The sequence below is a fragment of the Arthrobotrys flagrans genome (genome assembly GCF_004000055.1).
Source record: "Arthrobotrys flagrans strain CBS H-5679 chromosome Unknown unitig_0, whole genome shotgun sequence".
In the NCBI taxonomy this organism is placed as follows: domain Eukaryota; kingdom Fungi; phylum Ascomycota; class Orbiliomycetes; order Orbiliales; family Orbiliaceae; genus Arthrobotrys; species Arthrobotrys flagrans.
This window is the reverse complement of record NW_027137550.1, coordinates 3,501,365-3,523,792: the sequence shown is the minus strand read 5'-3', so window position 1 is coordinate 3,523,792 and position 22,428 is coordinate 3,501,365. Positions and strand designations below refer to the sequence as shown.

Below are 22,428 nucleotides of genomic sequence, written 5' to 3'. Positions count from 1 at the left end.
TGAAGGTTTAGGAAAAAAAAAAAAAGGTTATTTTTAGGTGGTTGTGGAAGTTGAGGTTTCGTAGACGCGTGTTGGTTGTTTAGCAAATATGTTAGAAAAAAGGGAACCAAAAGCAAGAAGGAAGGAAAGGGCGGGGGAACAAGCTGGATTAAATAGCAAGCGAGCGGACGCTGCCAAATCAATACAATTTTGGTTTTATTATTTTGCCTCTGTTAGTTCCTCTGCTTCCTGTTATGCCAGTCAAACAGCTCTCAAATTCCTCACCAAACGCCGGCCTGCCTGAACTCCCATAAGGTGTGCTGGAAACCAGCACTTTTCAACCCCCCAAAAATTGTATGGTGCTTTTTGCTCGATTTCGCCGTAAGAAGATCACATGATCCTGGAACAAGACAAACCTGCCCGATCGAGCTTAGAATAACAACACGAGCTGAGACATGAGCTCGATGCGCTAACTCACACGCGAACCGCGCGACCGCACGCTGTAAACAACAGCTCGTATCAGCTGCTGCTTGGATCCTTTGTTAGCTGCATACAACTGGCCTCGAACACCCTACCCGCAGGACCCAGACATTCCCTGTAGATATGATGTTCGAGAACGTGGGACTTTGGGTATTTAGATGCATTTCGGCATCTATAAGGTTTGTTTATCGCGATCATTAAGAATACCATTTTGAATTTTTCGCTCTATCATTACAACGCGATGTTACCAAAAAGAAGCCGCATAGGCCTACCAATCACACGCGTGATATCATTATACCCATACGATAGCTTCGCAATACAATGCATTACCCCCTCTCTTCCAATAAATGCATTTTCCCATCTCCGTAAAAATAAAAAAGTTAACTTTCGACGGGCGAGAAAAACGAGAATAACGGTCAGTCTCGCAGGAACGGTATCTGGGAACGCCATCGACAATTAAAGGTAGCTGGCAATGCTGGTACTAGGTGGCTGTGGCAGTTCTAAACGATCGCAGAGTCCGGTAGAAGAAGAAGGAAAACGTAGGGTATCTATCTATCTGTACCGAATGTTCTTACCCTCAGCGGTTCGCTTCTCCATTTTTGCCTGTCTCTTACTACCCGATCCCGGTGCGGCCATATCATTCGCAGCTCCTCCCAACCCACCAAGAGTATCTCGCATGCCCGTAGCTGCCGTATATGCCGCGTAAGTACCGTACACCGGAATAACAGCCCACAACCACCAAAGCGACTCTCCAAAGAAAGCCACAAGTGTCAAACAAGCCCAAGTAACATAAATAATATCCCATAGCATCTCCATCATCCCACCGGCATTGAGGTCGTCTACGACTTTACGGGCACCCTTTGGACGTCCTATAATTTCGAGGTAAAGTTGGATAACGAGTGCTGGAGCGTTGAAGATGACATAGCTGTATATCGCGACTTTTGTGACGGACGAAGAGTGGTAGATGAAACGGTAGAGGATGAAGAAGAGGTTAAAGGCGAGGGAGAGGATGTTGAGGAGGTTTAAAGAGGATACGTTTCTTCGGGCGGTGGTTTTTGCTGCTTTCTATATGTATACTCGCTATTAGTAACATTCTAAAGTACAGTAGGTGGAACCGATTGGGATGGCTAGGAAAGGTAAAGGCATACCTGCGCCATAGCTGCTATGAGTATTTGGCTATCTGAGAGAGAATGCTTGGCCGGAAGGAGGTGGGAATTGATCATTGAATTTGACCATGATTTATGCAGGTCTTTCGGGTGACAACGTCATCGTCGCTCCGTCGCTTAACACCACGCTGTCCAAACGGAGCAAGTGATCACCTGACTGGCAACTTCATGTTGCACCTCATCTTGTCCTGACGTCTCTTTTGGAGATATATTCGACATTATTGAACAATCTCTGACGTATTATATATCGGCGATGGGAAGCGATGGGAAGTTCGAGATTATATCAACATGAGACGAAGCCACCAATACTGTGGCGGTGAATTTTAGTCGAATGGAATGCGCAGAGCCGCACTCAACACGGCGCACGGTCAAAGTCCTGACCTTATCGCAATCGATTAAAGAATTCGTCGTATCGGATCTCACGATTCTAGATCCAGATTACGAGGAACGGACGAAAGGAATCAGTCCCCTTTTAATATAGCTCAATCCCGAATCTTCTTTCTCTCCCAAGATCTCGTTTCGAAGGATCCCAACCGAAATGGTACTTCGATGTTCAATCTTCCAGGGAGTTTTATTCCATCGCTAGAGCATGTTGGGGGTTCAACAGAAATTTTTAATTTTTGTTTTGGGGCGGGAATGCAATGGGAAAAACGATCTAACCGGGTTGCCTCCCCACGAAGGAAAAGGAAAATAAGGTACATGTTGGACCAGAAGCTAGCTCGGGGAAGAGGGGGATGGTCTCCCCTCGGGCAGGGTGCGATAGGGATTTGGATCCCTGCAGCCAATTTCACCGTGCAGAACAGGTAGCTAGCCCTGTCCGCGATCCGGCTGTCTTGGGTTGGGTTTTGTTGACCGGCTTTTGATTCCATACTTTTGCCGACCTCAGATTCCACGCTTATCCGCGCATATGAAATATAGGTACCTCGCAGCGCACAATACAGAGTAGATTGATGATGATGATAGACGTAGGTCTGGTCTTTCATCGTCCCGACATCGTCCCCGAGTTTCTCCACAGCGGCATGTCCGTGTCCGTTGGTTGTTTCGATCATCCTTGGCCTTGTCTTCAATTACGGTGCTATACTGGCTAGCTTCCCCCGGTTGAGCGAAAGATTGTCCAATCCCATCCCCCTCGGTTGGTGAACTCCGAATTTGATAATATCTGTTAACCTCCCGAAAATTCAACCTAACCTGGCTATGATGTAGCCAAAGTGACCCCGTGCATGGCCTGGCCTATTGATTGCGTACCAATTGGACGGATGCTTTCGTAACAAATCAAAGGTCCGTGTGAACTTTGCCCAGCCAATCCAGAGTCCGGTTGAAGTCTAGTCTGGTCTGGTACATGTAATGTAAAGTGCTGGCAATCGATATAATAGACCTTGCCCTCCCCCTCCACAAACAGCGACACCTCAACCTTTCTCACTTTATATCATATAACCCTCCCATCGTCCATTTGGAGCTGTCGCCCAGGCTCCAGTTAGCTGCCGAAGCTGTTACTTCATCAATTCTCTCTCTCACTCTCCTTCTTTACCTCTCGACTTCTACTTCTTAGCTTCGTCCTGTAGACGACCAGAGAACGGTCTTAGCTCCCCTCTAGCGAAACCAGCATATTCAACCTGATCTCCTACCCAGCTACTCCTTTCACGGACGTTCTTCGATTGTCTAGAAAGAAAGCAAAAAAAAAAAGGACCCAACTTCCATTCCAATTTCCAGACATATCATCTTTAACATCTTTTAATACTCCCTAAAATTCTTAAACCTCTATCTCTGTCCGGTTTTGAGTCGTTATATCCCCACGTTCTCAAAACTCGCGTCTCACCAAGTTAAAACCGAAGTCCAAAGGCTTCCCGTCCTCAACCGACCCACCACAAAAACCCACACATACCACTCACAAATATGTCAGCAGAAGCTTCATCGCCTCTTCCGCTCACCGACGGCGCGGGGGAAAATTTCGATATCCAATATGGCTCTTCGTATGCTGCCAAGCATAAGCTCGCATCCCACTTTATCGGCGGAAATAGACTGGATCTGGCACCTTCGGGGCCTGTAAAGAACTTTGTGGCCAACCATGATGGACATACTGTTATCACGAACGTAGGTTCGCTCGATTCTACCGTTTAACCGCAGAGTTTTCATTATGGAATTGGGAAAGCTAACTTGTGACTCTTGACTATACCGTAGGTACTCATTGCGAACAACGGTATCGCCGCCGTCAAGGAAATCAGAAGTGTACGGAAATGGGCGTACGAGACTTTTGGCGACGAACGGGCGATCCAGTTTACCGTCATGGCGACGCCGGAAGATTTGAAGGCCAATGCGGATTACATCAGAATGGCTGACAAATACGTTGAAGTACGGTACTTCTTTTTCTTTTTGTTGGGAGGTAGTTTTCATGACCGACGGTAGATGCTGACAATGGGTCGAAATAGGTCCCGGGAGGAACGAATAACAACAATTATGCCAACGTCGAGTTGATTGTCGATGTTGCGGAGCGTATGGGTGTGCATGCCGTGTGGGCTGGATGGTAGGCTGCTCTAATGATTCATATTCACGAATATCGTATGAAATTCTAACGTACAATTTGTTATGCAGGGGCCACGCAAGCGAGAATCCAAAGCTTCCCGAGTCGCTGGCGGCGTCGAAACACAAAATCGTATTCATCGGACCTCCCGGATCCGCTATGCGTTCCTTGGGTGACAAGATTTCGTCCACAATCGTAGCTCAACATGCCAATGTTCCTTGTATCCCGTGGAGCGGCACTGGTGTCGATGATGTCGTTATCGACGATGCCGGACTTGTTACGGTTGCACCGGATATCTATACTAAGGGATGCGTCACAAATGCCGAAGAAGCGCTTGAGAAGGCGCGGATAATCGGGTTTCCGGTTATGATTAAGGCTAGCGAAGGTGGTGGCGGCAAGGGTATCCGAAAGGTCGAGGGTGAAGATGGATTTCAGGCGCTGTTCACACAGGTGGCGAATGAGGTTCCTGGATCTCCGATCTTCGTTATGAAGCTAGCTGGTCAGGCTAGACATTTGGAAGTCCAGCTCCTAGCAGATCAGTATGGCAACAATATCTCGTTGTTTGGACGTGATTGTTCCGTCCAGAGACGACACCAGAAGATCATTGAAGAGGCCCCGGTTACCATTGCTAGACAGGAAACTTTCACGGAGATGGAGAAGGCAGCTGTTCGATTGGGCAAGCTGGTCGGTTACGTGTCCGCCGGTACTGTCGAGTACTTGTACTCGCACGCCGAAGACAAGTTCTACTTCTTGGAGTTAAATCCTCGTTTACAGGTCGAGCACCCGACTACCGAGATGGTTACTGGTGTTAACCTCCCGGCTGCCCAGCTTCAGATTGCTATGGGTTTACCACTTCATAGGATTCGTGATATTCGATTACTCTATGGCGTTGATACTACTTCTGCTACCGAAATTGATTTCGACTTCTCGTCCGAGGAGTCTTTGCTAACACAGCGTCGTCCGACTCCTAAAGGACATACCACCGCTTGCAGAATTACCTCTGAGGATCCCGGTGAGGGATTCAAGCCATCTTCCGGTACCATGCACGATTTGAACTTCAGATCCTCCTCGAACGTCTGGGGTTACTTCTCTGTCAGTTCTCAGGGTGGTATCCACTCTTTCTCCGACTCTCAATTCGGTCACATCTTCGCATATGGAGAGAACAGATCCGCCTCCAGGAAGCACATGGTTATCGCCTTGAAGGAATTGAGCATCCGTGGTGACTTCAGAAATACCGTTCAATACCTTATCAAGCTCCTCCAACTCGAGTCCTTCGAGGAAAACACCTTTACCACTGGCTGGCTAGACGAGCTCATCAGCAACAAGATGACAGCTGAAAGGCCAGATCCCATGCTAGCTGTCGTCTGCGGTGCCGTCACGAAAGCCCATATTGCCAGCGAGGCCTGTATCAATGATTATAGGACATCACTCGAAAGGGGTCAGGTACCATCGAAGGGAACCCTCAAGACCGTTTTCCCGGTTGACTTTATCTACGAAAGTATTCGCTATAAATTTACCGCCACGAGGTCTAGCGGAAACTCCTACCATTTGTTCATCAACGGTTCCAAGTGCGCAGTCGGTATTCGCGCCCTTGCTGACGGCGGTTTACTTGTGCTGCTCAGTGGTCGCAGCCACAACGTTTACTGGAAAGAGGATGTCGGCGCCACTCGTTTGAGTGTAGATAACATGACATGTCTTTTGGAGCAAGAGAGTGATCCAACACAGCTTAGAACCCCCTCTCCAGGAAAGTTAGTCAAATTCCTCGTCGACAGCGGAGACCGTATCAAGAAGGGCCAAGCCTTCGCTGAAGTCGAGGTCATGAAGATGATCATGCCTTTGATTGCTCAGGAGGACGGTATGGTTCAATTAATCAAGCAACCCGGAGCGGTTCTCGAGGCCGGTGATATCCTTGGTATTCTCGCCTTGGACGATCCATCCCGTGTCAAACATGCTCTTGCATTCGAAGGTCAGCTCCCGAACTTCGGAGACCCACAGATCGTTGGTACCAAGCCTGCGCAGAGATTTGAACTCCTCATCAGTATTCTTAGGAACATACTCGAAGGGTTTGATAATCAAGTTATCATGGCGCCAACGCTGAAAGAGTTGATCGAGGTGCTGAGGAATTCAGAACTGCCGTACGGTGAATGGAATGCACAGTTTGCGGCGTTGCATTCTAGGATGCCGGCTAAGCTGGGGACCTTGTTTACTACGGTGGTTGATAGAGCTAGGGGAAGAAGGGCGGAGTTCCCGGCCAAGACTCTTCTGAAAACATTTGATAAGTTTATCGATGATCATTCACAGACTGGTGATGCTTCCGGGTTGAGGATTTCGCTTTCCCCTCTGCTCGATATCATCAAACGTTACCAAGATGGACTTAAGGTTCACGAGTTCAATGTCATTACGGCTCTCCTTGATCAATACTGGGTAACGGAGAAGATCTTTTCTGGTCAGAATACTAGAGAAGAAGATGTTGTTTTGAGACTCCGTGACGAGAACAAGGACAACATTGACACCGTCGTTCAGACCGTTCTCTCCCACAGCAAGATCGGAGCCAAGAACAATTTGATCATTGCCATTCTTGACGAATACAGACCCAACAGACCGAATGTCGGTGCTGTTGGCAAGTATTTCCGCGTCTCTCTCAAGAAGCTGACGGACTTGGATAACCGTTCGACTTCAAAGGTGCAGCTAAAGGCCAGAGAATTGCTCATCCAATGCGCTCTGCCATCCATCGAGGAGCGTCAAGGACAGATGGAGCATATCCTGCGATCTTCTGTTGTCGAATCTCGCTACGGTGAAGGTGGATGGGACCACAGAACTCCAAACGTTGAATTGCTCAAGGAAGTCATCGATTCTAAATACACCGTCTTCGATGTTCTCCCTCACTTCTTCGGCCACTCTGACCCATGGGTCTCCCTCGCCGCCCTCGAGGTCTACATCAGACGTGCTTATCGTGCTTACCAACTTATGTCTGTCGATTACCATTACACCGACACCGAGCCACCATTCATGATTACCTGGGATTTCTGTCTGAGCAAGATGGGATTCTCAGATGCTGGATTCCCAATGCAACCCTCTACGCCCGGAACACCCACTGCCGACAAAGCCAACCCATTTAAGAGAATAGGATCTATTAGTGATATGAGCTTCCTTGTCAAAAATGCTGAGTCCGAGCCTGTTAGGAAGGGCGTCGTCGTACCCATCGTATATCTTGACGAGGCAGAAGAATATCTATCCAGAGCATTGGAACTACTCCCCAAAAAGATCCAAAAATTCGGCGGCGCCAGCGGCTTGATGCCCGATCTTTCCCGGAGAAGACCACAACCTCTCAAAGTGGAGGATGACGACGAAGACCTTAGCGGCGTATGTAATGTGGCCGTTCGAGATGTTGAGAACTTGACGGATACGGAGATCGCGGAGAGGATTTCCGCTCTGATGCAGGAAAGCACGGACGAATTGCTCGCGCGCCATATTCGTCGTGTTACCTTCATCTGTGGCCACAGGGATGGCACCTATCCGGGGTACTTTACGTTCCGTGCGCCCACTTATGTTGAAGACGAGAGGATTCGTCATATCGAGCCGGCTTTGGCTTTCCAGCTTGAGTTGTCTCGGTTGTCGAATTTCAATATTACACCGGTGTTCACCGAAAACAGGAATATCCATGTCTACAAGGCTGTCGGAAAGAACGTACCATCCGATCAAAGGTACTTTACCCGTGCTGTCGTCAGACCGGGCAGACTTAGGGACGATATTCCTACGCCAGAGTATCTGATCTCCGAAACCGACCGCCTCGTCAGTGATATCCTCGATGCCTTGGAAATTATTGGCAACAATGGTACCGATCTTAACCACATCTTCATCAACTTCTCACCCGTCTTCCCACTTGAACCCGAAGAAGTCTTCTCGGCCCTCGGCGGCTTCATCGACCGTTTCGGCCGTCGTTCATGGAGACTCCGTGTCACTACCGCTGAAATCCGTATCGTCTGCTCCGACCCATCCACAGGCATTGCCACCCCCCTCCGAGTAATCATCAACAACGTCTCCGGCTACGTCATCCAATACGAAGTCTACTTTGAGAAGAAGAACGAGAAGAAGCAATGGGTGTTCCACAGCATTCCATTGGAAAACAACAGCAAGCCAGGTTCTATGCACCTTCGTCCCGTTAGCACCCCTTATGCCACAAAAGAGGCGCTCCAACCCAAGCGTTATCGGGCACACCTTATGGGTACCCAATACGTTTACGATTTCCCAGAGCTCTTCCGTCAAGCTATTCAGAACAGCTGGGATAAAGCCACCAAGAAGCACCCAGAGCTTAAGAAGGCGATGCCGCAGCCTGGTACATGCATTGACTCTAGTGAATTGGTGCTCGATGACAACTATAACTTGGTTGAAGTTAATCGAGAGCCCGGTACCAATACCCACGGTATGGTCGGATGGCTTGTTACGGCGAGGACACCAGAGTACCCTAAAGGTCGAAGGTTTGTGATCATTGCCAACGATATCACATTCAAGATCGGATCTTTCGGACCGCAAGAGGATCGCTTCTTCAATGCTTGCACTGAGCTCGCGAGGAAGCTTGGTATTCCTAGAATCTACTTGTCCGCAAACTCCGGTGCTCGTATCGGTATGGCTGAAGAACTCATTCCATTGTTCTCGGTTGCGTGGAATGACCCTGGAAAGCCGGAGGCTGGGTTTAGGTATCTTTACTTGACTCCTAACGTCCACGCTAAGTTTGAGGAGAGTGGAAGGAAGGAGGTTATTACGGAGAGAGTTGTGGAAGAAGGCGAGGAGAGGTATAAGATTACTACGATTATTGGACGGGAGGATGGTTTGGGTGTGGAGTGTTTGCGAGGCTCTGGTATCATCGCCGGTGCTACGTCAAGGGCTTATGATGATATCTTTACGATTACATTGGTCACTTGTCGATCCGTCGGTATTGGTGCTTACCTTGTCAGACTTGGCCAGCGTGCTGTGCAAATTGAAGGGCAGCCAATCGTAAGTTTTCTCCCTCTCTGATTCCAGAAATGTTGGACTAACGATATGATAGATCTTGACCGGTGCCCCAGCCATCAACAAGCTCTTGGGTCGTGAAGTCTACACCTCCAATCTTCAACTCGGTGGAACCCAGATCATGTACAAGAATGGTGTTTCCCATCTCACCGCATCTAATGACTTCGATGGGATTACAAAGATTGTATCGTGGTTGTCTTACGTCCCTGATAAGAGGAACTCACCCGTTCCAATTCTACCATCTAGCGATCCTTGGGATCGTGATATTCTCTACATGCCTCCTCAAAGGGAGCCGTACGATGTCAGATGGTTGATTGGCGGTAAAGAAGACGAAATGGGCTTCGCGCACGGTCTCTTCGATAAAGAATCCTTCCAAGAAACCCTGAGCGGATGGGCCAAGACCGTCGTCATCGGCAGAGCCAGACTCGGTGGTATCCCCGTCGGTGTCATCGCCGTCGAAACCCGATCCGTCGAAAATGTCATCCCAGCCGATCCCGCCAACCCTGACTCTACCGAACAAATCAACATGGAAGCCGGACAAGTCTGGTACCCCAACTCTGCCTTCAAAACCGCACAAGCGATCAATGACTTCAACAAGGGTGAACAGTTACCTCTCATCATTCTTGCCAATTGGCGTGGTTTCTCTGGTGGCCAGCGTGATATGTACTTCGAAGTCCTCAAGTACGGTGCATACATTGTCGACGCGCTGGTTAAGTACCAACAACCGATCTTTGTTTACATCCCGCCATTCGGAGAGTTACGTGGTGGTTCGTGGGTTGTTATCGATCCCACCATTAACGCTGATATGATGGAGATGTATGCGGATGAAGAAGCCAGAGGTGGTGTTTTGGAACCCGAGGGTATTGTGGGGATTAAATATAGGAGAGACAAGCAGCTTGAAACCATGGCTAGACTTGATCCAGCCTATGGAGAACTCAGACAACAACTTGAGAATAAATCGTTGTCGGCAAGCGAACAGTCAGACATCAAGGTTAAGATGACAGAGAGAGAAAACCTCCTCATGCCAATCTACGGCCAAATCTCCCTCCACTTCGCAGATCTCCACGATCGCGCCGGAAGAATGAAGGCAAAGGGAGTAATCAGGAAAGAATTACAATGGTACAACGCCCGAAGATTCTTGTACTGGCGATTGAGGCGACGATTGAACGAGGAATACATCCTGAAGAAGCTGGTTCCTGTATCCAAGAATATGACGAGAGCGACGGCACTAGAGTTGCTGAAGAATTGGTACGATGGGGAAAGTTTTGAAGGTAATGATAGGGCCGTTGCTACGTGGTACGAAGAGCACACTAAGGATGTTGCTGCTAAGATGGAGGAATTGAAGCTTGATGGAGTTGCGAAAGAGGTTGCGGGGATGTTGGGGGGTAATGGGGCTAGTAAGGCCGGTGCGTTGAAGGGGATTGCGGCGTCGATTGAGAAGTTATCGGCTGAGGAGAAGGCGGCGCTGTTGGGCTTGCTTTCGTAAGTATGGAGGGGTGTTTGTTTTTTCGTTTTTTTTTATGGGATTTTAGGGCGTCCGCTTGTTATCATTCTGCTTTTTTTATTTTTTGGTTATTGAAAAATGATAGATGGCCGTTGAGGGTATTCGAGGCTCATGATGCTTGTTTATAATGCGCAGCTACTACCTTTTATACAGAATCGTAGCATATATAATGGAACCTTCCAGTTCACAATTTAAAAAACAAGCATGTGACCCAAGCAAATTTTATGCTGCTGGTCTGGCAGGCTAGAACGGTACGAATTCGCTATGCTACCTCACCACATATCTCCCAAAACAAATTGCCTGCCGGTGCGTAATACTATGGGAGAAACCTTTCAAAACGAGCGTTTTCCAGAACGCAAAATCCCCCTAAATGCAGTCTTCGAGAGAAGCACGACGCATTAAACGTTGTATAAAACCACCATTCTCGGGGTATATATATATCACGTCTTATACATATAATTCGAGAACATCCCTAAAAGCTGCTGTAAACCCCGGACTATTATATACCATAGGAAACCTCAACAGTACTAAGAGTCGAAATTGGGGGGGTTATTCGAGTCAGAAAGCTCGCCTTGCGGCAGCCGGCCTTCAGAGCAATTAAGCCTAGGACCCCTGAAACTCCCTGCAAAATATCTTACAATTCGAAGCCATCCCAGAAAAGCTCTTCGAAGACCGCTAAATAGCAGACAGATCACTAGCAAAGAAACGAACAGATAACGAGCGACTAATTTATATACTAATACATGATGGTGGTGTAAAGGGCGAAGTGTAAACCAATGAAACTATGCATACAGAAAGAGAATGGGGTAACTACATGTAAGGATTTAAACTTTTCCTGTAGCCGAAATTTAAACTTTATAAACGCTGGTCCTGCCCATTTAGCCGTTATTGACGCCGATATAATAAAAAGTCACTAACAAAACGCCGATATAGTCCCAGGCCTTGAGGGCGAAAAAAGACCGAAGTCCTATCCTTAGCAACCTTTTTTCCCCCTTACCCTGGTTATAAATTAAGAATATGTCGATATCAAGATACTATTAAAATCAGAACAAAAAACCAAGGAAAGCCACCCCAACAGCAATCGCGAACAGAGTTGCCTTCCCAGTTGCAGAATTAACACCACCAGCATTACCACTACCATTATTACCTTTAGGATTGGGTGGGTTATTCACCCTGAATCGAAATCCATATCTAGGCTGAAGATTTTCGAAGACCTTGTTGAGGCCGCTGAGCTCCTCGGCGCTGTGAAAGATCGTTCAGTATTCTATCTTTTATTTATTTTTTTCATTTCGAGAGGAGTGGTTTCGGAGAAACGTACGTTCCGGTGTCGCTGGCATTCGCCGCGGGTAGAAGATAAATGCCCATGATAAAAACGACAAAGAAAAGAAGGGTTTTGTGCATTAACATGGTTGTGAGAATGTCGAAACAACCAAGGGAGTACGAATGAGGCTTTTCGGTTTGATATAGTGTGGCAAGCGGTGCTAGACCCGTAAAGGGACTGCCAAAAACTAATCGAAAGAAAGAAAGAGTAAAACAAAGAGACTGCAATTTAAAACAATATTTTTTAAAAAAAAATTTTAATGAAAATAAAAATTATAAAGGTATGGACACAAGTTGCGCAGTATGGCGTCGAGGCAAGTATGTGTGTATTTACGCTTATAGGTCGCGAGGAATGTGAGTTTGAGAACCGATGAGATCTGGAGAGATGAGGGAGAAGCTAAAAGCCTCATGAGAAGGGATGACATGAGACTATATATACACTTTTAACTCTACTACTAGCTAGGTCCTGTACCGGTGCATATTGCACCATCGATAAAAAATGTCGAAGCATCACGTTAGCAGGTCTCAAATTGCGCTCTTCGCTCTTCACTTCGAAGTTCAAAACCGCGTCGGGATTTTATTTCACCAGCGTTGCTTCGCCTCAATCGAACCGAAGGACATGTTTTACGTATCTGGAATGGCTTCCGCTTATCAAGACACCTTACAGAATATAATCCGTAACTTTTAGCTAACATTTACACTAGATGCTTCCGTATCCACGTAAAACGGTGATAAAACTAGGAATTTTGACGTTTTCGCAACCTGCTTCTTGTTTACTCAGCACAGGAATGCGGTGGAGAAGAATCATCGACCAGACGCCCACCTTGCCTGCCAGACCAATGAGCATGAGGCAGTGCATCTGTACATGCAAGTATATGCACATGCACAATGGTCATTAGCGGCAACAGATCGCAAATGCAGAAATCAGGCGCGGAAAACTCCTTGCCAAGGCAAGCCATCATCCACCCATTATCAAAAACTTACTTCAGCCTTGAATTTTAGGCACAGACGTCTCCAAATGCCACCCAGCCCACCTTGGCAGACAATAAAGTTGAGAACTCATACTTTTAAACTCCGGCCTTGATGCATCTTCGGGGTGCATCGGCTTCCAATTCAGGAGGTCGAATGGCGGATATTGATATTGTATTTTCCGGGTCATTCCGATATGTGTATATGGAAGGATATGGGATTGATCATGTAGAAGGCTGAGTAGCCTTGGAATAACTATTCGCCGTACATCCAGCGAGGAGTTTCAACGCGAGCTCTGGATCCTGCAGGCCTAGGTGGCAAAACTAGGGCACCTATCCGATAGTGGATAGAAGGATTAGTTACGAGGCTGTTACATGTTGTCGTACGTGCACCATTAGAAAGTACGAGGGTAGAGTTGGAAAGTTGACACAATCAATTGATCAACTATATGATATCCTAACCCATAAAGATTTGTCCGAACCAGATTTTCCTTGGCCCGTCTTAAATTTCCTTAGATTGTAAGGCCAGCATGATCAATTCTGATTTATCAGCCTGCGAATTGTGAAGCTTGCGTGTTGGAAGGTGACATTTCCCAAAGGAAATCTAGGATTGGCCAGCTTTTCGCCTAATAGGCGCCCAATCAAAGCCTCAACCCGTTACACAGCTGCATTATGAGAAACAAACGGCTGTAAGTTTTATATTTGCAAAAATTCAGCCGGCTGATGCTGTTTCATAATGGCCGAATAGTGTAGTTGGTTATCACGTTCGCTTCACACGCGAGAGGTCGAGGGATCGAGCCCCTCTTCGGTCATCTAATTTTTTAGCATTTTGATGCTCCAGATCGAGGACGTTGCTAACGAATCGGAAGGTTTGCCGGGGTTTTCGGTCTAAATTTTTTTTTGAGGTTGCATTTTTCGTGTTGTTGATGTGGTGGGAAATACAACGTCAACGCAACTCGCATGAAAATGTGGCTGAGTCGATGGTCGAGACTGTTCCCTTCAGGCCACGAAGGTCGAATGAAGCAGGTTTTAGACCATATCGAAAATGTGAGACTTTGCGAACCTCAAGTATCAACTGGAATGTAAGGGTAAATAAACGAATTGACGTATCAAATTACATTGTATAAATAATATAGACATTAGCCACTTCTAATAATTACTTCTTTATACGTATAATGATACACATATATCTATACACAAACATTATCTCATTGGCTGGCTCTGCTGGTTCCGAGCCATTGGCGGTGGTGGGATGGGTACACTCTGATATTCGTTCTTATCCGAAATTCCACCAACTTCCTGTTCTATGCCACCAAGTGCGCCGTCGCCGTCCATCCCGCCATACCCTGCTGGTGGTGGAACAGGCTTAGCACCCGATCTCCTACTCCTCCAGAAGGTAAAGAATCCCAAGGCAGCAAGGAGGGCAGTGCCGACTACTGCGCCGGCTATGACGCCTGCGAGAGCACCGCCGGACAGGCCGCTGCTGCCACCATTATTTTCTTGGGGGGGTTGAGGATTGTTAGAATCACTTGTTGAAGTGCTGGCTCCTGTGTATGTTTGGCTGCCGGAGGGACCAGTTGGTGCGGGTGACTGTTTCGCATATTTGTTAATATCCTACGTAAAATGGCATGGGCATTCCAGTATGAACTTACAGGCCTCGTCGTCGTCCTATCACTCCCACCAGTAGCCTGAGCCTCAGCTCTTACATCTCCTGCCGAGCTACAAAGTCCCTCATAAGGCGAATACAATGATACCCGATGTTGAAAATTCCTCGACGCATACTGCAAACAAGTCCCAACTGCATTATCCGCCTCCGCCACGACCCAATCCGCTCCGGAGTAACAAAGACAACTCGCCTGCTCTGATGCTGGCAGACCTTCAAACCCGACAGTATCGGATAAACAACTTGAAAATACTGTTTCAAATTTCCCACAGTTCGCTGCGAGGTCCTCAGCTGAGGCCCTTACGTCGCCAAGTCTTGTGCACAAAGCTGTGAATTCTCTGATAGTGCTTGCGAAAGAGTCGCCTGCAATACTAGCTTTTTCATAACAGGTGGAGGCCCATCCGTCATTTCTGGAGCCAGAGAAAACGGTACCGGAGTAACATGCGCAGGCGGCACGGGCACTTAGCGTGCCATATAACTCTAAATTCGAGGGCTCCGTCGCGCAAGCGCGGTCTCGCGAGTTTATTGATTCGCAAGCTCTGATAGTTGACGTTAGCAATGCAGCGATGTCACCAGCTGATGCGCAGAAACTAGTAAAACTAGCGAATGGAGCGGCAACAGCGGATCCGCTGACTGAGGAGAGGTATTGGGAACACGTTCGTGCAAGACCGTCGACATAAGATCCTGCGAAGGTTCCAGATGTGTAACAAGCGCACAGAGGATAGACGGTGTCGAATTCGCCTTCGCAGTTTAGGAATGTGCGGTAGCTACTACAGATGGCTATCGATTCACTGTTTTGGCGACGTTGAAGAGGGGTGCTGGTGGGTGGTATTTTGGGGGCAGGGGTTATTGTTGCTATGTTCGGAGCTGGGAGGTTTGCAACCGCATTGGCGGCGGAGAGTTTGGCTTGCGCGCTGTGTGCTGCTGTGAACGCCACCAGATGCAGCGATAAGATGCAAGCGAGGATGTGGAGCGGTACCATTTTATTGCATCATATAATACATACAGATCTATACGAGGCTCGAGGATTTAAGGTTGAAGGAATGGGAAGGGGTTTATGTCTAGTTAGGGACCCATTTACTTCTTGGAAACCCCCATTTTTTTATATCTATTCTGGCCGATGCGATTCACCATTGAGCGATATGGGAGATAATAACGTTATGTTCACCCCGAAGCAATTCGAATGTTTTCGCAAGATTGTATTGCACGTAGATGGATGAATCGATAATGAATCGATCATTACTATGTAGAAAAATTTCACCATCCGACAAGGGCATCATGATATCAATGTTTGTTTTTGAGAACTCTTGTTTGGAGACTCTTGATAACGAATAGATTTTTACTTCTTTTTGCTTGAGTTTTGGACTGCTTTTTTCTTGAGGTGTTTGGGTATTTTCTCTTTTCGCTTTTCTCGTTTTTCTTCTTTGACTTTTTGCTTGTGGGCCTAATACAAATTTAGCTTCTATCGCACTTGCGAAGGTCTCGGAATCACTAACCTTTTTCTCATCCTTGTCTTCATGTTTTCGACCTCGGGGCGTTTTGTTGAATTGAGATTCGTCGACACTCGAGTTCGCATCTTCGTCATGTTCTTCCTCTTGATCTTCACCTTCGTTCCCACTCTCCTCTTGTTCATCCGACTTCCCCTGCTTGCCATCAACCAAAAGATGTTTGTACACCAGTTTATCCTTCCCTCCCTTTTCAACGACTTCAGCATCTCTCTCCACATCGTAGACTTGCTCGAGAGTCTGCGGAATATATTGTTGTCTGAAAACCTCGTTATCAACACCGCGCTGTTCATCACTAACACCATTTTCGAGCTCTTCCTTGAGCAATTCTTCAATCTTCTCTGTCATCTTGCCTTCTTCATTCGATGCCTCGACCTCTGTAACAAATTCGTACAACTTCCGTTCGCTGAGACAACGAACACCTTGTTTTCCAAAGTAATCTGAAATGTTCTTGATATCCATTCTCAAAAATTCCAAAGATCTGGGGTGGTCGTGCTCGACGGACTGAGAAACGTCGATAATGTAGAGTTTTCCGTTATGGTATAAAATGTTGTATTCTGACAGATCCGCATGGACCAAGTGGCACACGTGGAACATTTTGCGCATGATGCGGAGGAGCTCGATGTATAATTTCCGATAAGCTCCAGAGTTGTCCGATTCCCCCTCTAAAGGAGAAATATTTGCGTCCTTTAACCTGGGTGATGGCCAACCTTCGCTATTTCCTAAGAATTCCATGAACAAAACGTGGAGTTTTAAATGCAGTGGCTCCGGGGATGGTATTCCGGCGGTGTATATTCGCTTTAAGTTTCGCATTTCCTTTTCCGCCCATAATTTCACCAATTGTCGGTTGTTAGACTTTTGGTAGCCGTGGCGAAAGCGGTATTCGCCGCTGACGTATCTATCACGGTCTTTGAAGACTAGAATCGAGGTTTTGTAGATTTTGATTGCGATTTGGCGTCCTGGATTTTCGAGTTCGCCAGAAACAGCGTGATAGACATTCGCTTCTTTACCGGTTGACAGACACCCGTTTACGGATTCTAGGATGCCTTTGTTTATGGCCTTTAGTAGAATCATGCGGGTTCTTGGATCTAGTACCAACTCAGTCGTGGCTCGATCCGCTTTGTCGGTGTTTCTAGGCGGCGGTTTTAGCATAAATTGTACTGAGCAAGCTGAAGCATATGAAGTATGTACCTTGGGCCCTTTCCTATCATTCCAGCTGCAGCATCGTCGAGTTTTATACGATGCGCAAATTTTGATAAACTTGCGATTTGATCGTCTATCCTTGCTTCCATGTTACCCTTCGGCTTCTGCTTCCCCGTCTGGCCCTGTGGATTTATCCTGGGAACCTGTGATTTGTGCATATTTGGATCCCTTTCTGCTTGTAGTAGCTTCTTTTGACGGGTATATTGCTTCGTAAGGTCACCAGATGTCGATGTGAGGTCGGTTAATGTCCAGGTGTCATCAAGGAGGTCGTCGTCATCGTCATCGATTTCTTCTTCGTATTGTTCTTCCGCATCTTGAATCGGTTTTGCTTCTGCGGGGTCGATGCTAACGCCGCCAGCATTGTTTCTTGCATCTTGAGGCTCTGTGGCCGTTGCTATAGTTTGGTCCTCCATAGTGGTGAATGTTATCCTCAAAGACTCCGACAAGGGGATTCAACTAATAGAATTCCTCGTCGAAACTTCACACCAAAGTTTCCAATTTGTCGGTATAAAGTAGTCAGATTGATTTCATGACAAAGTGAAGAACGACACAGCGACTTGGGTTGTGTTGGATGTCATTTTTTCGATGTCGGCAGTTCTTGCCTTGCCCGAGGTCTCGGTTAAGATTCCCATCTATCAGTCGGCCGCCATCGACAACCCAACGCGACGCGTTCCACCAATACAACTCGGCGCAAGCAACTGTTTTTGATTTTTACGATAAGAACTACTTCATCGACTCCTCGTTCATTATCACTTACCCCCCTACTTTGGATTTAGCCGCTGGTGAACGGCGCACTCTTCATCGATAGCAACCATGCATATCAAACAGATCATTATCCAGGGCTTTAAAAGGTTCTGACCCTCTAAAGCCCCTCTACACCTCCAGAAAGCTAACTTTGAGGAACAGCTACAAGGACCAGACCATTATCGAACCCTTCAGCCCTGGGCACAATGTCATCGTTGGTCGCAATGGATCTGGAAAGAGCAATTTCTTCGCTGGTACGGACGAGGCCCTTTACTCATGGGGTAGGATCTAGCTGCTAACCGGACTCTGACTACACAGCGATTCGATTCGTACTATCCGATGCCTACACACAGATGGGAAGGGAGGAACGACAAGCATTGCTGCACGAAGGTTCTGGACAAGCTGTCATGAGCGCTTACGTCGAGGTTATCTTCGACAACTCGGACGAGCGATTCTTGACCGGCAAGGATGAGGTCATTATCCGACGGACGATTGGATTGAAGAAGGACGAGTACAGCTTAGATCGAAAGTCTGCGACTAAGACCGATGTTATGAATCTTCTGGAAAGTGCTGGATTTAGCAGGAGCAATCCTTACTATATCGTCCCACAGGGTCGTGTTACCTCGCTCACGAATATGAAGGATCCGGAACGATTGACACTTTTGAAAGAGATTGCTGGTACGCAGGTTTATGAACAGAGAAGAGGAGAGTCTTTGAAGATTATGGAGGATACCAACCAGAAGAGACAGAAGATTGATGAGTTGTTGGATTCAGTTGAGGAGCGACTTGGGGAGCTTGAGCAGGAGAAGGAGGAACTGAGAGGGTACCAGGAAAACGATAGAGAAAAGCGCTGTTTGGAGTATACGATTCTTCATCGAGAGCAGATGGAGATCAACGGTGCTATCGACCAAATCGAGGAAGGACGTGCAAGAGGAGCCGAGAACAATGAGGACGCACTCGAGAAGTTCCGAGAGCGTGAGAAGGAAATTGAACAGCTCACTAAGCAGCTTTCCAAGGCCGAACAAGAGATATCTCTTCGAAAACTTGAGAAACAGCAACTCGACAGGGAACGTCGCGAGCACCTCAAGAGTAGCACTCAGCTGGACCTTGCCGTTCGTGAATATGCCGACAATCAATCAAGCAGAGACCAAGCGAAAAAGAAGCATAAGGCTGAAGTCAACAGACTCCAAGCGGAAATTGCCTCCCATAGGAGCGAGCTTGAAAAGTTGATACCAGAATTCTATACTAGAAGGACGGAAGAGACCAGGATTCGAAACGAGTATGTCATCTACGATATCTATATGGAAATCTCCAAGCTAACAAAACCGTAGGTTGGACAAGGTCCGCGCGGTCCAGAACGCCCTGCATGCCAAACAAGGGCGTAACGCCAACTTCAACACTAAGAAGGAACGTGACACCTTCCTCAGAAACGATATTGCTAAAATTGATGCAAACATGGCGAGACGACAAGCTGCCCGCGAGACTCTCGAACAAACAATCTCGTCGACTAAGAGCCACATCGAATCCCTAGAAAAGGATATCGAGCAAACGAGACAACTGCGTGACAACCGCGGGACGGCTTTGGAGGACCTCAACGATAAAGTTAGGGAGGCTGAAAACCATTGGGAGAAACTGGTCGATAAGAAGAAGGTTCTCCAAAGGGAGGATGCGAGATTAGACAGCGACGTCAGGGCGATAGGAGAGGAGCTCAGGAAAGCTGAAGGAGCGCTGTCATGGATGATGGACCGAGATACTAGTCGAGGTTTGCAGTCGATGCGTGCTGCCAAAGCTGAGCTCGGGTTGGACGGTGTTTATGGGACGCTTGCTGAATTATGTCAAGTTGAAGACGTATACAAGACAGCCGTCGAAGTCACTGCCGGTGGTAGCTTGTTCCATGTCGTCGTCGACACCGACAGAACGGCAACCAAGGTCATTAATTACGTTCGAGATCGAGGACAGGGTCGTGTCACCTGTATGCCACTCGACCGGATGCGAAACCGCCCCGTTCGCTACCCCGATGCCACGGATGCCATCCCTATGTTGGAGAAGATAGAGTATGACGAAATGTACCACAGTGCCTTCGAACATGTTTTCGGCAAGACTATCATTTGTCCAGATCTTCATATTGCTTCACAGTACGCCCGTTCCCACGGACTGAGTGCAATTGATTTGGAGGGCAGGTCTAGTGATAAAAGAGGTGCTCTCAGTGGTGGATTTATTGACCGGAAAAGGAGCCGCTTGGCCACCGTCGAACAGGTCACTGAGCTCCAGGCGAAGTACAATGAAGAATTGGAGAAGAGTAACGAGCTAAAAGAAGAGCTTCGATCGTTAGAGCAGGAGATCAACATTGCTCAGGGAGGAGTGAATAAGGCTAGGTTCGATCTTAATAAGTCCGCCAAGCAATTCCACATGATCCCCGAGCAGATCTCATCGAAGAATTCGGAGCTTAATGCTCTCCGATCGGAGTTGCGCCGGATGGAAAATGATAAAGACAACTCAGAGGTCGAATTGGCACGTCTGAATGAGCAACTTGCGTCGCACAAGGCGGAATTGGCTTCGGAGTTCAAGAAGAACCTTACCTCTGACGAGGAACGGGCTTTGGCTCAGGCACTTGATAACATACAGAAGTTGAATTCAGCTTTGGCTGAAGCTTCGACGAAACGAGTTGAGGTTGAAGGCAGAAAGACTGACCTCGAGTCTACGCTACACGATAACCTCGAGGTCCGTTTAGATCAACTCAAGGCCGTTAGTGAAGAGGGAGAAGGAGACTCGGCTGGAGGTGTGGGCCAGGGTAGGAGGATAGCGGACCTTCAGGCTGATTTGAAGCGCGCGCAGAAGGCAATCACCTCGGTTGAGCAGAAGATCCAAGAGACTGAGGAAACCATTGAAGGGTATAGCCGGGAGATTTCGAAACTTGAGAAGGCTAGAGCGGCGAAGCAAGCTGAGCAGGAACAAGAGGCTCTCAGCATTGAGAAAATGCAGAAGCGCATGGAAAAGAGTATGGCGAAGCGTGCTATGTTGGGTGAGAACGCTGCCGAGGTTCAGCGCAAGATCCGAGATCTTGGCGTGCTTCCGGATGAAGCATTTGAAAAGTATACCAAGTTCAAGTCCGAAACCCTCGTCAGCAAGTTGAAGAAGGTCCATGAGAACTTAAAGAAGTTCTCACACGTCAACAAGAAGGCTTTTGAGCAATACAACAACTTTACCAAGCAACGCGATACATTACAGAAGCGTCGCGAGGAGTTGGATGAATCTCAACAGTCCATCGAGGAATTGATTCAAGTTCTTGACCAAAGAAAGGATGAAGCCATCGAGCGTACCTTCAGACAAGTCTCGAAGAGCTTTGCTGAGATCTTCGAGAAGCTGGTGCCTTTGGGTCGTGGGCGCTTAGTTATACAGCGAAAGGCAGATAACAGGAACAGACGCGAAGAGGAGGACTCAGATGAAGAGGAAGGAGGACGCAGCTCTGTCGATAACTACATTGGTGTTGGGATCTCGGTGTCCTTTAACTCCAAGCATGACGAACAACAGAAGATTCAGCAACTTTCCGGTGGACAGAAGAGTTTGTGTGCCTTGGCTTTGGTATTTGCTATTCAGCAGTGCGATCCAGCACCGTTCTACCTCTTTGACGAAATCGACGCCAATCTCGACGCTCAATATCGTACCGCTGTTGCTCAGATGGTGAAGAACTTGAGTGCCGGTCACGAAGGTGGACAGTTCATTTGGTAAGTGCATAATGAATCTAATAGACTGAGTAAGACGACTAATTGCGTATCTTCCTAGCACCACTTTCCGAAGAGAAATGGTTTTGACGGCAGATCAACACTACGGTGTTACATTCTTGAACAAGATGTCTAGTATCGATCTTGTTGGTCGAGAGGAGGCGTTGGCTTTCGTCGACGGACAAAAGCAGTAAATACATCATTTTGATTCTTTCCTTTGAATGTAATATCCTTTGTCCTGACTGTTATTTTTTATTTTCCCTTTTTTTCGCCTTGATACTTTTACGTACGGGGAATTGCTTACTTACACTCTCCTGTTGCTATTACTTTGGCATTTTTTATGGCTTTTTCCTATGATTCTTGATTCATGAATGATATCACGGGAAAGTCACACGGAGTTCCGGACTGTGAAGACTTTCTGATTGTTCTATTTTTTTTTTTTTTTCTTTCCTTCTAACAAGGATATTATTCTAATGAAAGCAATAATATTGCCTGCTATGGTTCACCAAGTACTTGTAGCCTTGAATCCAGGGATGTGTTGTGTCTTTTTGCAGCCCACCGGATTTACAAAGGTGCACGCTGTTGCATTTCGAGAACACTAAGAAACCGAAGACATGCCTTCAATGCCGTCGGTATGCATTCGCTG

General features: G+C 47.3%; 6 protein-coding genes across 6 annotated transcripts; 2 read left to right on the top strand and 4 right to left on the bottom strand.

Moving 5' to 3' along the window:
- Nucleotides 1-1,011: 1,011 nt before the first annotated feature.
- Nucleotides 1,012-1,616, bottom strand: DFL_004081 (uncharacterized protein; the record flags this gene model as incomplete). Its single annotated transcript, XM_067633117.1, has 2 exons — nucleotides 1,012-1,524; nucleotides 1,608-1,616. 2 exons carry the CDS (start codon nucleotides 1,614-1,616, stop codon nucleotides 1,012-1,014), a joined length of 522 nt encoding a protein of 173 aa, XP_067491318.1.
- Nucleotides 1,617-3,518: 1,902 nt separating this feature from the next.
- DFL_004080 (uncharacterized protein) lies at nucleotides 3,519-10,639 on the top strand (the record flags this gene model as incomplete). Its single annotated transcript, XM_067633116.1, has 5 exons — nucleotides 3,519-3,716; nucleotides 3,804-3,974; nucleotides 4,052-4,146; nucleotides 4,215-9,138; nucleotides 9,191-10,639. 5 exons carry the CDS (start codon nucleotides 3,519-3,521, stop codon nucleotides 10,637-10,639), a joined length of 6,837 nt encoding a protein of 2,278 aa, XP_067491317.1.
- A 1,061-nt stretch (nucleotides 10,640-11,700) lies between these two features.
- DFL_004079 (uncharacterized protein) lies at nucleotides 11,701-12,022 on the bottom strand (the record flags this gene model as incomplete). Its single annotated transcript, XM_067633114.1, has 2 exons — nucleotides 11,701-11,899; nucleotides 11,976-12,022. The coding sequence occupies 2 exons, from the start codon at nucleotides 12,020-12,022 to the stop codon at nucleotides 11,701-11,703; spliced, it is 246 nt and encodes an 81-aa protein (XP_067491316.1).
- Nucleotides 12,023-14,148: 2,126 nt separating this feature from the next.
- On the bottom strand, nucleotides 14,149-15,590 carry DFL_004078 (uncharacterized protein; the record flags this gene model as incomplete). The annotated part of the gene is made up of 2 exons (XM_067633113.1): nucleotides 14,149-14,535; nucleotides 14,598-15,590. 2 exons carry the CDS (start codon nucleotides 15,588-15,590, stop codon nucleotides 14,149-14,151), a joined length of 1,380 nt encoding a protein of 459 aa, XP_067491315.1.
- A 357-nt stretch (nucleotides 15,591-15,947) lies between these two features.
- On the bottom strand, nucleotides 15,948-17,729 carry DFL_004077 (uncharacterized protein; the record flags this gene model as incomplete). The annotated part of the gene is made up of 3 exons (XM_067633112.1): nucleotides 15,948-16,052; nucleotides 16,105-17,245; nucleotides 17,305-17,729. The coding sequence occupies 3 exons, from the start codon at nucleotides 17,727-17,729 to the stop codon at nucleotides 15,948-15,950; spliced, it is 1,671 nt and encodes a 556-aa protein (XP_067491314.1).
- A 400-nt stretch (nucleotides 17,730-18,129) lies between these two features.
- Nucleotides 18,130-21,976, top strand: DFL_004076 (uncharacterized protein; the record flags this gene model as incomplete). Its single annotated transcript, XM_067633111.1, has 5 exons — nucleotides 18,130-18,167; nucleotides 18,223-18,314; nucleotides 18,379-19,339; nucleotides 19,392-21,785; nucleotides 21,844-21,976. The coding sequence occupies 5 exons, from the start codon at nucleotides 18,130-18,132 to the stop codon at nucleotides 21,974-21,976; spliced, it is 3,618 nt and encodes a 1,205-aa protein (XP_067491313.1).
- Between the last annotated feature and the right edge of the window lie 452 nt (nucleotides 21,977-22,428).